The sequence below is a fragment of the Gigantopelta aegis genome, chromosome 10, assembly GCF_016097555.1.
Source record: "Gigantopelta aegis isolate Gae_Host chromosome 10, Gae_host_genome, whole genome shotgun sequence".
Taxonomy (NCBI): domain Eukaryota; kingdom Metazoa; phylum Mollusca; class Gastropoda; order Neomphalida; family Peltospiridae; genus Gigantopelta; species Gigantopelta aegis.
Window position 1 is genome coordinate 78,446,656 of NC_054708.1, and position 16,050 is coordinate 78,462,705.

General features: G+C 40.6%; 2 protein-coding genes across 2 annotated transcripts in view; one reads left to right on the plus strand and one right to left on the minus strand.

Moving 5' to 3' along the window:
* Positions 1-3,064: 3,064 nt before the first annotated feature.
* LOC121383829 (protein ALP1-like) lies at positions 3,065-4,477 on the minus strand. The gene is made up of 2 exons (XM_041513927.1): positions 4,152-4,477; positions 3,065-4,040 (listed from the first exon to the last, which is right to left on the minus strand). The coding sequence occupies exons 1-2, from the start codon at positions 4,475-4,477 to the stop codon at positions 3,065-3,067; spliced, it is 1,302 nt and encodes a 433-aa protein (XP_041369861.1).
* Positions 4,478-6,876: 2,399 nt separating this feature from the next.
* LOC121383830 (spermine oxidase-like) overlaps positions 6,877-16,050 on the plus strand; it is a 15,013-nt gene continuing 5,839 nt past the window's right edge. Inside the window, exons 1-4 of the mRNA XM_041513929.1 lie at positions 6,877-7,211; positions 9,336-9,680; positions 10,123-11,021; positions 14,206-14,402. Coding sequence (XP_041369863.1) covers positions 7,031-7,211; positions 9,336-9,680; positions 10,123-11,021; positions 14,206-14,402 — 1,622 coding nt within the window. The 5' untranslated portion in view covers positions 6,877-7,030. The remainder of the gene's footprint in view (positions 7,212-9,335; positions 9,681-10,122; positions 11,022-14,205; positions 14,403-16,050) is intronic.

The following is a 16,050-nucleotide window of genomic DNA, read 5'->3' on the forward strand; positions in this document are numbered from 1 at the left end:
AAGGGACGTCAGTAACGGCCCAAGTATACCAAGGCTAAAAATATGAGTTACGGCTGCTTACCTGTATCAGGTATGCCAGTCACTGCCCTCTAGATAGGTCAAGGCTAGGTGATGAGTCACACACCAAGTACGTCAAGGCTATGACTTACACCAAGGTCGCACACCTGCCCAGGTATACCAGTCACTGTCCTCTAAGTCGGTCAATGCTAAACAAATCGGTCAGGGCCAGTCCAAGGACATCAGTACCAACCTAAGTCGGTCAGGGCCAGTCCAAGGACATCAGTACCATCCTAAGTCGGTCAGGGACACGGGCGAGCGTTCACCCTAGTAGACCACACCACTATGACTCACTCCTGCCAAGTACACCAAGGTCAAGGTCACGGAAAGTAGGTCATGGCCCCAGGAAGGCCCTCATACTACTCGCAAGATTTCTCTTTTAAATTTTTTAGACGAACCCTACAATTTAAAATCGGCAAACGCATGTGTTAACTGAAACTGACAACAGGCTGTCGTTTGTGCTTTGCCGAGCTATGGCGGCACAGGCGATGAATCGAACGTATATTTTTGACGATCCCCGTTCTTAGCGAACACACCAGTTTTTTAAAAGTGCATGTGAGCTTGTATTTCATATTTGTACATGATGTTATAATATGGTAACCAGAGAATGTAACTTTAAACACAAATTTCTTTCTTTCAACCCATTTTTATCTATAGTTATATGGGGTTAAGGACCACACATATAACGAGAAGAAACCCGCTGCTTCCACTCAATGGGCTCACTTACGCACCCAGGAATCGCGTCTTCAAGTACATAGGCCTAATTCACAAAAGTTGCAGACAACGAATCATCAAGTTTTTAAAAATATATTCTCTGCCTTGGTGGATTTATGTGGATACAAATCAGGCTCGGATTCAGGTGGGGGCCCAAAGGGCCCGCCCCTCCCTATTTTTGGTGACAGAATTTATATTACATAATTCTATTAAAAAATCCTGGATCTGCGCCTGCAAATATCTTTAAAAACGTACCATGTTCAACAAAATATTGATTTAATGTTGCTACAGGTATTTAGTTTACGGCACTGAATTAATGTTCCGATTATCAGTGGAGAAAGAGACACGAACACGTACTCAGTACTCCCACCGTGACTGGTTTGATCTAGTGTTTAATACACCCTTCACATACACGGATTTTTCTTACGAGTCCTTACGGATCGCCAACTCGTAGTCAATCGCAAGTATCCGTAAATAACTCGCTGGTATCCGTAAATAACTCGTCACAACTTGCAACAACTCGCGGACACTTAAGGATCCGTGAAAGGAGAAGCAATTTTTTTGACATGTCAAAAATCTTCTTACGATTGTCCACGGATTGATTTTTCCGTAAATAACTCGTAACAATCCGTAAGTATCGTAAACCGCTCGCAACAACACGTAATCATCCGTAAACTGCTCGCAAGAATCCGTAAATTACTCGTAACAATTTTTTGTACTATTTGTTACGGTTAGTTTACGATTTATTTATGGATTATTTACGGATTATTACGAGTGCTTACGTGTTCTTTACGATTTCATTCGGGTCGTGTTACGATGGCTTTACGGATTGTTACGAGTTATTACGAGCACTTTACGTGTAGTTACGAGTACTTTACGAATAGATACGTATACTTTACGTATTCTTACGTATTGTTTACGATTTGGGGAAAGGTATAAAAGCTGCAAAATCGAACACTTCATTTTCAGTTGTTATCAAGAAGTCATAGAAGTCACATCTCTGCATATCTACTCTACAATATCTACAAGCATGGCTCCAAATAAGAAGTCACATCTCTGCATATCTACTCTACAATATCTACAAGCATGGCTCCAAATAAGAAGTCACATCTCTGCATATCTACTATACAATATCTACAAGCATGGCTCCAAATAAGAAGGCAATCAACAAGAAGTCTCCTGCTCTTCGAAAATCTCCGCGGAAGAAGAGGACACGCTCGCCTTCCCCTGAACCACCACCGCAGCTAGACCCTGTTGATGTAGAAGACATTGAAGACACTGAACTTGAAGTTGATATAGTAGCCAGTGAACGTGACTCCTCGATCTCCAGAAGTGATGGTTCAGAATATGGTGCAGCTACAGCTACTGCCACGACCACTGCAGTAGTAAGTCAAAATTATAGTAATAAATAAGGAATATAGTAATAAATAATATAATATGTATAATGTAAAATATGTATAATGTATAATATGTATAATAATATATATAATTATAGTAATTGTACAATTATTTGTTTTTATGTGTATTATGAAATTGGCTATTTTTTTATATTTTCAGAAGCACAAGCCTAAGACTAAGATGGCCAGGTCCCTCACGAAGGAAGCAGAGGATGAGGTTATTGAGTGGCTGAAGTCGATTCCTTTACGACAAGTCCAGTTTCGAGTTTAAGTACCGTCACAAGAAGGAGCACGCCTGGCTGGAGATGGATCAGAAGATGCGGGTGAACCCTGGCGACCTCTACAGATGGTATACTTCGTTGAGGACCCAGTACGTGAAGGAGGTGAAGAAGAAGGAAAATGCAACACGATCCGGCGCCGGTGCTGTAGATGACACCATGACGCCTAGAATCACCTGGTTGTTGGACAAGTTTGAGTTCGTCAAGCAGTATGTCTGTCAAGCCAGGGCCACCAGAGGGTCGAAGATTCAGAGACCTGACCAGCACTCTGACTGCAGTGAGTCATCAATGACACCCCAGACTACCCTTGAAGGTACACCACAGTCGGCGAAAACATCAGCGACAACAGACAACACTTAGTAAATGAAATATCTTGAACAGTGTAATATTGAAAATAAAATGTATTGTAACTTGTATAACTTGGAAACTGTTTTGAATATTATAAATAAAGAAATAAAGTAGAAAAAAAGGAAGAAAATAGATTTTTTTATTTTTTTTATTTTTTTTTATTTTTTACAATAATCACATTTACATATTCAATTATTATTAATAATAATACAATAAATTACAAATTAAAATACAGTACAACAAGTCCCTTTAAAGTATAATACCTTAGAGTCAAATCATGTTCTCCTGCCATTCCACAGCCCCTGCCTCGGAGTTTAAGTACTCTTTAAGATAGTTCCTTTGTGCGGTACCAGCAGCGTTGGCAACATTTCTCTGATAACCTGCCTCTCCGTCGGCATGTTCCGTACCCTGTCTCCATTGTCCTGGAACTAAGTTGTGACTGTTGTCTTCTTCATCAACATACTGGCGTAGTGCAACAGGCTGTCTGATCCTTAGTAAGTTGTGGAGAGTAGTACAGGCCAAGACGATGGAATCTACTGTTTCTGGTACTTGTTGCATAGTTCCAAGCAGAATCTGGAATCTCATGGCAAGAATGCCAAAAGCATTCTCCACAACTCTACGTGCACGAGACAGTCTGTAGTTGAAGATGCGCTCGTCATGGTCCAGATGTCTTCTTGAGTATGGTCTCATCATCCATGGTCTGAGTGGAAAGGCATCATCACCAATCAGAAAGTAGGAAGTGTCTCTGTCATCATGTGGAAGGGGAGATGGTGCTGGAAGGCCCAGGGTTCCTTCTTCCAGCATTGGTCGCAGTTCTGAGTTGTTGAATATATGGCCATTAGAGGAACTTCCATATGAACCAACACTCAACCATATAAACTTGTAGTCAGCATCCACTACAGCCATCATCACCATAGAGAAGAAGTTCTTGTAGTTGTAAAACAACGAACCAAAGTCAGCAGGCTTCTTGATTCTGATGTGTTTGCCATCCAACGCACCGCAAGCATGTGGAAGGTTCCAGACTCTTTCAAACTCTGCTGATATGCGCAACCAATCTTCTTCGGGGATGTTGTCTGGCATGACTTCTTCTTTGTATGCTGAGATGATTGCTTCGCAGACTTCAGGTACGAAGAGTGATATGGAGTTTCGGGCCACACGGAAGGAATACATCAGATCTGCATAATTCACACCAGTAGCTAGATGCCTCAGTGTTACAGCTAACTTCTGTCCAGGCTCAAGTGGCTCCCTGAAAGTAGACAAAAATTGTACACATCTTTAAAATGTAATGACAATGGTAGATTTATATCAAATATTAGCAAAACTACTAAAATTAGGTAGAAAATAAAAAAATATGTACCTGAATGAGGTGGACTCTTTCTTGATAGCAGGAGTAACCCTGTCAAGAATCTCTCCAAACAGGTCAGCATCAACTCGGAGAAAGTTCTTGTAGCTAGCAGGGTCTTCTCGGTTCAACTCATGCAGGAGATGATCATACTGTCCAAAGAAGGTCCTGCAGGCCAGCCAGGTCCTGCACCAAACTCTTCTGCGAGCTGGACGCCTCCTCCGCCTCGGGTGAGGAATATCTGGTAGCTGCTGAGCCTCGTCCTCTTCCCTCTGGGCTAGTTGAAGGAGCAATTGTAGAAATTGTTGATATAACTGCAATCTGTTTCTCTCATATGCCATGTTGTCTCTCTGGCTGTCAGTTGTCGAATGATGATACATTGAGATTTGCAGGATTTATATATTTTTTGGCAAAAAATCGTAAGGACTCGTAAATACTCGTAACTAACACGTAACTATTCGTAACAACACGTAAACAGGTCGTAACTAACACGTAAAAGCTTCGATGAATAGTAACATTCCGTAATATACTCGTAACAATCCGTAAAAAGCTCGTAAAATGCCCGTAAGTTGCTCGTAGTTATCCGTGACAACTCGTAACAAATCGTGGAATTTTGCCGTAAATACATCGTAATAACTCGTAATAAACCGTAAATAGCTCGTAATAACTCGTAACAACTCTTAAATCGGTTGTAAAAGTGGCCAAATCGTAAGGATCCGTGAATTTGTGCGATCCATAAGGACTCGTTAGAAAAATCCGTGTATGTGATGATGATGATGATGATAACTAGTTTAACGTGCCCATATACCACTAGGGTTTCGAACACGCCCATTCCGAGTCCGACCTCCGATAAGATCGGTGGCCTGACTCGGGATGGAGGGGGGGGGGGGGGGGGGGGTGTGTGTGTTGAAAATGGGCAGAATTTTGAAAATAGCAATTAGTAAAAACGTTAATAGAATAAATAAAAGAAAAAGGTTGCAAGCCAAAAATAAAACAGAATTGACTGCTCGGCCGAATATTTATATAATTTGGAGCATTTTAGAAGGACAGTCCAAAATTAAATAAGAGAAAGAAGAGAGGATCGGACTATTTAATAATATTACAAAAAAGAAGTAATTTCGACATAAAATTTGAACGCAGATTTAAACGTTTTAAAGTCCGATCGAGATGTCCACGCGAGTGGCCTCGTTAAGGCCGTTTGGGTGCACAGCTTAAAGGGACGAGATGAGTTGCATCCCGTCAAGAAAAGCCCTAGATTGACAGTCGATAGACGTTGAAGGTGTAGTGCTGTGCTGAAATACAGATCTTGAGAAGCCGGATCCGTCTGAACGAGTAGAGTATCAGACTAGGGTATAGTCCAGTCGTCATGGGTTGGTATAGTGGTGCGGACGGGCCCGACTCCGGAGGATACGAGATGGTATCATTATAAAGCAATGTAAAGTCTAGAAAAAGAGTAGTAGGGGCCGACCCCGCTTTCTATTTCTTCTTAGAGTGGGGCGGTCAATCTTCCAGTGCTGGTAGGACAGGCTCGGACATGTAGAGACTAAACGCGAACAACCGTGGCGTTCTGCAGAATGGTCGTCATACGAGTCACGAAAAAACAAGTCAACATAGTCAGACGGAGAAATGACGTGGAGGCGAGGAATCTCGCTGAAAAAGAATCCAACCTGGTGGTGCAGACTGTCGAAACGAGAAGCGTTCCAGCGTTCAATCAGTTCCAATGGCCGCATACATCCCAGTAGAAAACTTCATTTCGCTGACAAAAACAACGAAATGAAGGACCCCCAAGTCGAGCACACGAAAGCACGTGCAGTGTGCACAAGCGAAACAAACACGTCTTACCGCGTGGAGCTCCAGACTGGGAATGCGTGTATGTGAAGGGGGCATAATGAAAAGACTGTAATCACATAAATCTCAAACCTGACCTGGAAAGATTTTACCATTTATTTCTAATAATTCTACTCATAAGCGTGATTATGCATATAAAAGATCCCTTGCTGCTAATCGAAAAGAGTAGCCCATGAAGTGGCGACAGTGGGTTTCCTCTCTCAATATTTGTGTGGTCCTTAACCATATGTCTGACACCATATAACCGTAAGTAAAACGTGTTGAGTGCGTCGTTAAATAAAACATTTCCTTCGTTCTTCGTTTGCGACCCTATATAAACTGTTTGGTAGTAATGCTAATATGAATAAACGTTGTAATCCAGATTCGGGCACTTATGTTTAATTTGGGCATATTATCGCCTGCCCCCTCCCCCCTCCTTCTACAAAAATGGGAGCCCGTACGCCTATGATTCTACTAAATATTATTAGTTGTAATCCATGTAAAAATACGTAGTGATTTGTTTGAAACCCTATATATAGCTATTTGGAAATAATGTAAATATGAATAAACGTTGTTATCCTGATTCTGGGTGTTTTTTTTTTTTTCAATTCAGGCAAATGTCAAACTGCCCCGACCCCTACTCCCCCTATCTCTCGTCTCTCTTACACACACACACACACACACACACAGAGTCCAAGTTACAAACCACTCCCAAATTTCCAGGCCCACAGGAACGATATCTGAAGTGGGGGTGGGATAGAGGTTAAGTCATCGGACTTAAGGCAGATAGGTACTGGGTTCGCCTCTCGGTACCGACTCCCGACCAACGCAAGTGCAATAACTTTAATATGATGTAAGCACGAAGATATCGATATACAATTAATGTAAATCAGTTTTCAGTTATCTCCTCTTGGTGACAGCTGTTTACATAATCATTGCAGTGACTGTGTGCGTGTGCAGGTAGCCTACACGTAAGTGTCCCTTTACATTTTGGGCACAATAATGAATTAGGTCAGTTTGAGTTTATAACCGCTCTCAGGTAAAAAAAAAAATCGTATCAACACAGGATGGCCAAAACTACAGCCAACGATATCCAGGAACCAAGTTTAACACCCAGAATCGTCATTATAGGAGCTGGAATTGCGGGCCTGTCTGCAGCGAGAGTTTTACATCAGAGTGGTTTTCACGATGTGCAGGTGTTGGAGGCGCTCGATCGTGTCGGAGGGAGGATAAACACCGTCACGTGTGGTAGGTAGACAGTTGCGTAACGGCTCAAATTTGTGTCAGGCTGGGTGTTTTTTATAAGTTTTTTTAAAAGTTTTTTTTTATCGACCACCGCGTGGTATTCACTAATTCTGCAGTTTATTTTAATCCTCAATCAGGTGCTGTGTCTGTAATTTTGGCTTGCACGTTGTTGAAAATGAAGTGGGAATGCCCCTAGTGTAACGTCATTTTCATGGATTTCCCTTTTGCTGCTGGGGACACACACACACACACATACACTACAGAGGGGCGGTTAGCAAAAAAACCAAAACAACATTGTGCACTTGACCCATTACACAATCTAATTAAAATTAGCTCCACTATTACATATAATAGTGGAGCTAATTTTAATTAGATTGCCCATTACAAGCGTTTTAAGATATGGACCGAAGTCAGCAGCACTCTGACCAGTGAGGATCTACCCCCTCGATGAACTCATTATTTTCCCCATCCCAATCATGTCTATATGACTAATAACTTGTATGTACTGTGCAGGCAACAGGTTTAAATATACTTAAAGGTATCGTTAAACACAATGGACCAAATTTACGCAGCCTGTTTTTCTTAGATGCAGGTGTTTAAGCATTGTAAATGTACATGTGTGTAAGACAAACAGGCTTTGTAAATTTGGCCCATGTTTTTGTTTTTTTTCCATTCGCATCTTCTAGAACCCTCCCCCTGTAAAATATGTAACTGTTTCGCTGCCCTCCCACCGCATCCAACCTTAGTAATTTTAGACTAATATAGGTACAACTTTGACCCCAGGGTTGTAAAGTGATCTGGACTTGGGGTGGGGTAGGGTGATATTCAAATAAACCTGGCAGACAGTGCCAGGGTTTGACAATTCCACTAGTCCTTGGTCCCAGCTAGTGAATATTTGGTGAGGGCTACTGACTTTCTCATACGTTTACCGAACACTGCAGATACCCTGGACACCTATATGAATTACCTAATACTGCACTGTTAAAACATATTTTAGCCACAGCAGGGAGATTTGTCTGGACCAGTACCGCCCCCCCCCCCCCCCCCCCAAATCACCCGCAATTTATGTCCTTACACCCTTCATCTGTCAATTGAATGATTTTTCGTTGTTACACTGTAAAAAATTGTTTTAACCACTGCAGGGCAATTTGTCCGAGCCCCTCCCCTCAAATCCCCCCAACTTATGCCATTGGACCCTCTATCTGTGACAAATGATTATCACTATCAATATCCTCAAGTCATGTTTGAGTTAACTTATTTTTTTCATTTTCAATCCATTTTCAGAGAAAGGCATCATAGATACTAGAGCCCAATTCATAAACCCGAGTCATGTTTGAGTTAAGATTCTTTTTTCTAATTTTCATCCATCTTTGAGAGAATGGCATCATAGATACTAGAGCTCAATCAGTTAAATTCATAAACTTGAGTCATGTTTGAGTTAAGATTCTTTTTTCTAATTTTCATCCATCTTTGAGAGAATGGCATCATAGATACTAGAGCCCAATTCATAAACCCGAGTCATGTTTGAGTTAAGATTCTTTTTTCTAATTTTCATCCATCTTTGAGAGAATGGCATCATAGATACTAGAGCCCAATTCATAAACCCGAGTCATGTTTGAGTTAAGATTCTTTTTTCTAATTTTCATCCATCTTTGAGAGAATGGCATCATAGATACTAGAGCTCAATCAGTTAAATTCAGAAACTTGAGTCATGTTTGAGTTAAGATTCTTTTTTCTAATTTTCATCCATCTTTGAGAGAATGGCATCATAGATACTAGAGCCCAATTCATAAACCCGAGTCATGTTTGAGTTAAGATTCTTTTTTCTAATTTTCATCCATCTTTGAGAGAATGGCATCATAGATACTAGAGCCCAATTCATAAACCCGAGTCATGTTTGAGTTAAGATTCTTTTTTCTAATTTTCATCCATCTTTGAGAGAATGGCATCATAGATACTAGAGCCCAATTCATAAACCCGAGTCATGTTTGAGTTAAGATTCTTTTTTCTAATTTTCATCCATCTTTGAGAGAATGGCATCATAGATACTAGAGCCCAATCAGTTAAATTCAGAAACTTGAGTCATGTTTGAGTTTATTTCTTTTCTCATTTTAAATTCATCTTCAGAGAAGGGCATCATAGATATGGGAGCTCAGTTCATACACGGCCACAAGGGCAACGTAATCTACGACATCGCTCAGGCCAACGACCTCGTACTCCTGCCCTCCGATGAGTATGACAGTGCTAGTTCTGACAGTGAGGGGAGGGAGAGACACCCCACAGGAGAGGAGGACTCTAAGGGCAGACTCTTCGCATCATACTCTGAACAGGGACTGTTCTTCACATCTAAAGGAGACAACATCAGCAGGAAGCTCGTCCAGGAGTTGATGAGAGTCTTCGATAAAATATCTGAGAATGGAGATCTCTTTTATGAGAGATATGTTGAAAAGAGGAAAATGTGGAAAAAAGAAGGTAATATTTGTAATTATGTTATTTTTTTAATGTTTTGTTTCTTGGTGAGATTAGGTAATACTTTTCTGATGGTGGGGATGGTATCACAGAGTAATCAACTTTCATTGTGATTTTTTTTTTTACATTGACCTAGACATCACCTTGGAGCAGCCAGTCATATGTCTAAATTGTTATCACTCGTATGTGTGTTTGTACATGTACTTCACAACCATAAGTTTGTAAGAAATTAAATGAGCAATGATATGTGCCAGGCATATATTATTCCAGATCACTTCAGAATTCAAAGGAAGGCCCTAGGGTGTCTACACCAGCATCAATAGGCTTGGATCCACACCGTGGCCTGGATATTTCATGAATATACTTAATACTGTACAATTTACATTAAAATAAAGCTTCTTTGATTCCTTTCAGTTTATAAAATGTTATGTTTTGTTCTTTGTAGATGGAAATATGTCTCTGGATGGCGACCCTGGATCAGAGGAGTCATATTTATCTTACGGAGAATTCATAGACAAATGTTTTAATGAATACATGGAAACGTGCAACGATTCACCTTACATGGAACAGATTAAGCAAGCATTTAACAAATATGTATTTTATTTGGAGTGTATTGACAATGGTTGTAAATCGCTGTACAATCTTTCACTCGAGGGATGGGGGAAGTTCCCTGACTTGGAGGGAAGTTATGACACCGAAGTCAAACAAGGATTCTCCAGTGTTCTCAACATTTACTTGAATGACATACCTGCTGATATCATACGTTTGTCGAAACCGGTTGCTTGTGTACAATGGAAACACTGTGGTGATGCTTTAGAAGCAGCCAATGACAGTTCGCAAAGTAAAAATCCAACCCCAGATGCTGTTGATGTGAATCCTAACAAAATCGAAAAAGGTTTTAATGCCAATCAAAACACAAAAGCTAAGCAGCCAAAGTTAGATGGTGGTGATGCCAGTCCAAACCCAAGAACTGAGGAACAAAACTCAAATACACTAGGAAGCAAGAAGCTGGCAGATGGTGATGCCAAACTGAACCCAAGATTTGGAAAGCCAAGAGCAGTGATTTGGTGTGATGATGGAACAAGTTACGAGGCTGATCATGTCATAGTGACGTCATCACTTGGATTCCTGAAGTCTAACCATCTGACTTTCTTCCAGCCCCGTCTCCCAGCAACCAGGCAGTTGGTGATTGAACACGCAGGCTTCGGAACTGTCAATAAAGTCTTCTTGGTGTGGAACCAGCCTTTCTGGAGCAAGGATGATGGGTTCACTGGCTATCAGTTTCTGTGGTTGGACAACATCCCTGTTCACGTTCCTTCAGCTAAGAGTCAGCTTAAGACATCGGTTTGTAGCTCTTTTCTTAGTTTATAATGTTTGGATGCCTTGAACCTTTATATTTCTATTTACAACATGCACTGTCCAGGACAGTGACTTTATGGTTAGTTGTTTATTTGGTAATATTAAAGACAAAGAAAAATATTTTATTTAACAAAAGTTAAAAGTTAAAATTTCTTTTGTTGAATGACACCACTAGGACGCATTGATTTATTAATCATCGGCTGTTGTATGTCAGACATTTGGTAATTTTTAAATTTAGTGTTGAGGAAACTCGCTACATTTTTCCATTAGTAGCAAGGGATCTTTTATATGCACCATCCCACAGACAGGATCGCACATACCAAGGTCTTTGATATACTAAACACATTTTAATGATGATTATATGACATTGGAATGAGAGAGATGTCAATGTAGTCATATCTATTGAGTCGTGGGAGCTGGTGCAGTGGTGTGAACCCAATACCTGTCAGTCTTCAGGTCAAAGGCCTATCTACAAGACCATTGAGGCAGGTAAAATCACATGTGGGGTGTGTGTGTGTGTGTGTGTGTGTGTGTTATTTTTATATGCCCACCAACCATAACAATATTTTTGAACCTTGATTGTATAGAGGAAACGATTTGGCCGACCCTCCAAACATGAAATAATAAATGTAATTAAACCCTTAATAAAAACAAATATTTGGTTAGATAAGTAATGTATTTTTGCTTTACAAATTTACATGCATAATATAATGGTACATGTTTACATATATGTATTATCTGGTGATTAAATACACCCATTTTTGTATAGCAGAAGAAACAAACATTTTGAGAGTAATGCTTAAACAATACATGTCCCCTTGTGTACCCCAACAGATTTTTGTATCTCATGGGAAAATGGCCATGAAAGTCACATTTGCTCTTTAACAGTATTATATGATAATAAAGCTACTCATAAAATTTCAGCTCACTAGCTTCAGGCATTGCAATAAAAAAAAGTTTTGAAAACCATATGTGTAATACCGACAGACAGACAGAGCGACATAAGGGTGGAGACAAAACCATATGTGTAATACCGACAGACAGACAGAGCGACATAAGGGTGGAGACAAAACCATATGTGTAATACCGACAGACAGACAGAGCGACATAAGGGTGGAGACAAAACCATATGTGTAATACCGACAGACAGACAGAGCGACATAAGGGTGGAGACAAAACCATATGTGTAATACCGACAGACAGACAGAGCGACATAAGGGTGGAGACAAAACCCATAGTCCCCTCTGGTTGGAACAGTAGGGGACTAAAAGTTTGGAAAACCATATGTGTAATACCGACAGACAGACAGAGCGACATAAGGGTGGAGACAAAACCCATAGTCCCCTCTGGTTGGAACAGTAGGGGACTAAAAGTTTGGAAAACCATATGTGTAATACCGACAGACAGACAGAGCGACATAAGGGTGGAGACAAAACCCATAGTCCCCTCTGGTTGGAACAGTAGGGGACTAAAAGTTTGGAAAACCATATGTGTAATACCGACAGACAGACAGAGTGACATAAGGGTGGAGACAAAACCCATAGTCCCCTCTGGTTGGAACAGTAGGGGACTAAAAGTTTGGAAAACCATATGTGTAATACCGACAGACAGACAGAGCGACATAAGGGTGGAGACAAAACCCATAGTCCCCTCTGGTTGGAACAGTAGGGGACTAAAAGTTTGGAAAACCATATGTGTAATACCGACAGACAGACAGAGCGACATAAGGGTGGAGACAAAACCCATAGTCCCCTCTGATTGGAACAGTAGGGGACTAAAAGTTTGGAAAACCATATGTGTAATACCGACAGACAGACAGAGCGACATAAGGGTGGAGACAAAACCCATAGTCCCCTCTGGTTGGAACAGTAGGGGACTAAAAGCCCATAGAACATTGAACATTTGCACAAAACTGGCTTATTATGTTTTCTGTTAATGCATGTCATTGGGTAATTAAGGAAAGGAAAGGAAATGGTTTATTCGACGATGCACTCAACACATTTTATTTACGCTTATATGGCATAGTATGTATGGTTAAGGACCATACAGATATTGAGGGAGGAAACCTGCTGTTGCCACTTCATGAGCTACTCTTTTCAATTAGCAGCAAGGGATCTTTTATATGCACCATCCCATAGATAGGATAGCACATACCATAGCCTTTTATGTACCAGTTGTGGTGCACTGGCTGGAGCGAGAAATAGTTGGGTAATTAAATATATCATGTTAATAGTAAGCTACATGTACATGTATGTACCAATTGTACTAACAACAGAAAATACTAGATCTGTAAATTGTGCATATGTCAGTGTTCGAGATTAAATATTTTGGGCAGCATCCCAGTTGGATACTAACATTTCAAAATCTGGTATCCCACCTGAAATGAAATTCATAAATAACATTGTAACAAACATGGACGACACTGTTACTTAACTTCACCAATAAATGACGACTTTCATTGTTTCAGCGAAAAATAAAAATGTAGGATTAAACCCCCCCCCAAAAAAAAACAACAACAAAAAACAAAAACAAAAAACAGCAAAAACCCAAAACAAACCAACCCCAACAGCATTATATGGTATCCCAGTGGGATACTGGGTTATTGAAGTCTGGTATCCAAAATTAAATTCTGGTATCCCCGGGATATCAGGATACCGTTAATCTCGAACACTGCATGTTCATTGTTCCATACTTTTTCTACTCTCATCTCTCATTTCGTGTCATGCCTAATGGCATTTGGGGCAGCGACAAAGTTCCTCCACGGCGGTCTATCCCTGGCCAATCTCTCGATGGTGTCCCAACTGTGGCCTGTCACCTTCATCTCTCTTCCCACTATTCAAGACATGTTGTTTTCGGATGTCCTCTATTTCTTTTCCCTTTAGGGGTCCAGCGCACTGCAGTTCTTTTTCTACTGTTCAACTTTAAAAAAATATATACAAAAAACAACAAATAAATAAACAAATTTACAAAATAACTTTATAATTATTAAAAACCCAAATAAATAAACAAATTTAAAAAATAACAAATAATAATTTAAAATAATAAAACAATAAAATAAATAAACTTCAGAAAGTTGGAGGTTTTGGGGTTTTTAAAAATACTGATGCCTGATATAACACATAATCAAAATCTTTTGTTTCCTTTTTTTCCATTCCCCAACGTTATTCAGGCGGGTCTGAACTGGTATGATAACTTTGTGGGATTCGACACTGTACGTGACCACCCTAACGCTTTGCTGGGCTGGTTTTGCGGAGAGCACGCGGAACTGATGGAACTGGTGCCGGAGGAGGAGGTCCGCGATGTGTGTACTGACCTACTCACACTCTTCCTCAACAGACACATTCCCAAGCCAAAACAGATTATACGGTAATGTTATGTAGCCTCACTCTCTTCCTCAACAGACACATTCCCAAGCCAAAACAGATTATACGGTAAGTTATGTAGCCTCACTCTCTTCCTCAACAATCACATACCCAGGCCAAAACAGATTATACGGTAAGTTATGTAGCCTCACTCTCTTCCTCAACAGACACATTCCCAAGCCAAAACAGATTATACGGTAACGTTATGTAGCCTCACTCTCTTCCTCAACAATCACATACCCAGGCCAAAACAGATTATACGGTAAGTTATGTAGCCTCACTCTCTTCCTCAACAGACACATTCCCAAGCCAAAACAGATTATACGGTAACGTTATGTAGCCTCACTCTCTTCCTCAACAGACACATTCCCAAGCCAAAACAGATTATACGGTAACCTTATGTAGCCTCACTCTCTTCCTCAACAATCACATACCCAGGCCAAAATAGATTATACGGTAACCTTATGTAGCCTCACTCTCTTCCTCAACAATCACATACCCAGGCCAAAATAGATTATACGGTAATGTTATGTAGCCTCACTCTCTTCCTCAACAGACACATTCCCAGGCCAAAACAGATTATACGGTAATGTTATGTAGCCTCACTCTCTTCCTCAACAATCACATACCCAGGCCAAAATAGATTATATGGTAATGTTATGTAGCCTCACTCTCTTCCTCAACAGTCTCATACCCAGGCCAAAACAGATTATACGGTAATGTTATGTAGCCTCACTCTCTTCCTCAACAGTCACATACCCAGGCCAAAACAGATTATACGATACTGTTATGTAGCCTCACTCTCTTCCTCAACAGACACATACCCAGGCCAAAACAGATTATACGGTAACATTATGTAGCCTCACTCTCTTCCTCAACAGACACATTCCCAGGCCAAAACAGATTATACGGTAATGTTATGTAACCTCACTCTCTTCCTCAACAGACACATACCCAGGCAAAAACAGATTATACGGTAAAGTTATGTAGCCTCACTCTCTTCCTCAACAGACACATTCCCAGGCCAAAACAGATTATACGGTAACATTATGTAGCCTCACTCTCTTCCTCAACAGACACATTCCCAGGCCAAAACAGATTATACGGTAACGTTATGTAGCCTCACACTCTTCCTCAACAGACACATACCCAGGCCAAAACAGATTATACGGTAACGTTATGTAGCCTCACTCTCTTCCTCAACAGACACATGCCCAGGCCAAAACAGATTATACGGTAACATGTAGGCTCACTCTCTTCCTCAACAGACACATTCTCAGGCCAAAACAGATTATACGGTAACGTTATGTAGCCTCACTCTCTTCCTCAACAATCACATACCCAGGCCAAAACAGATTATACGGTAACATTATGTAGCCTCACTCTCTTCCTCAACAGACACATACCCAGGCAAAAACAGATTATACGGTAAAGTTATGTAGCCTCACTCTCTTCCTCAACAGACACATTCCCAGGCCAAAACAGATTATACGGTAACGTTATGTAGCCTCACACTCTTCCTCAACAGACACATTCTCAGGCCAAAACAGATTATACGGTAACGTTATGTAGCCTCACTCTCTTCCTCAACAGACACATTCCCAAGCCAAAACAGATTATACGGTAACATTATGTAGCCTCACTCTCTTCCT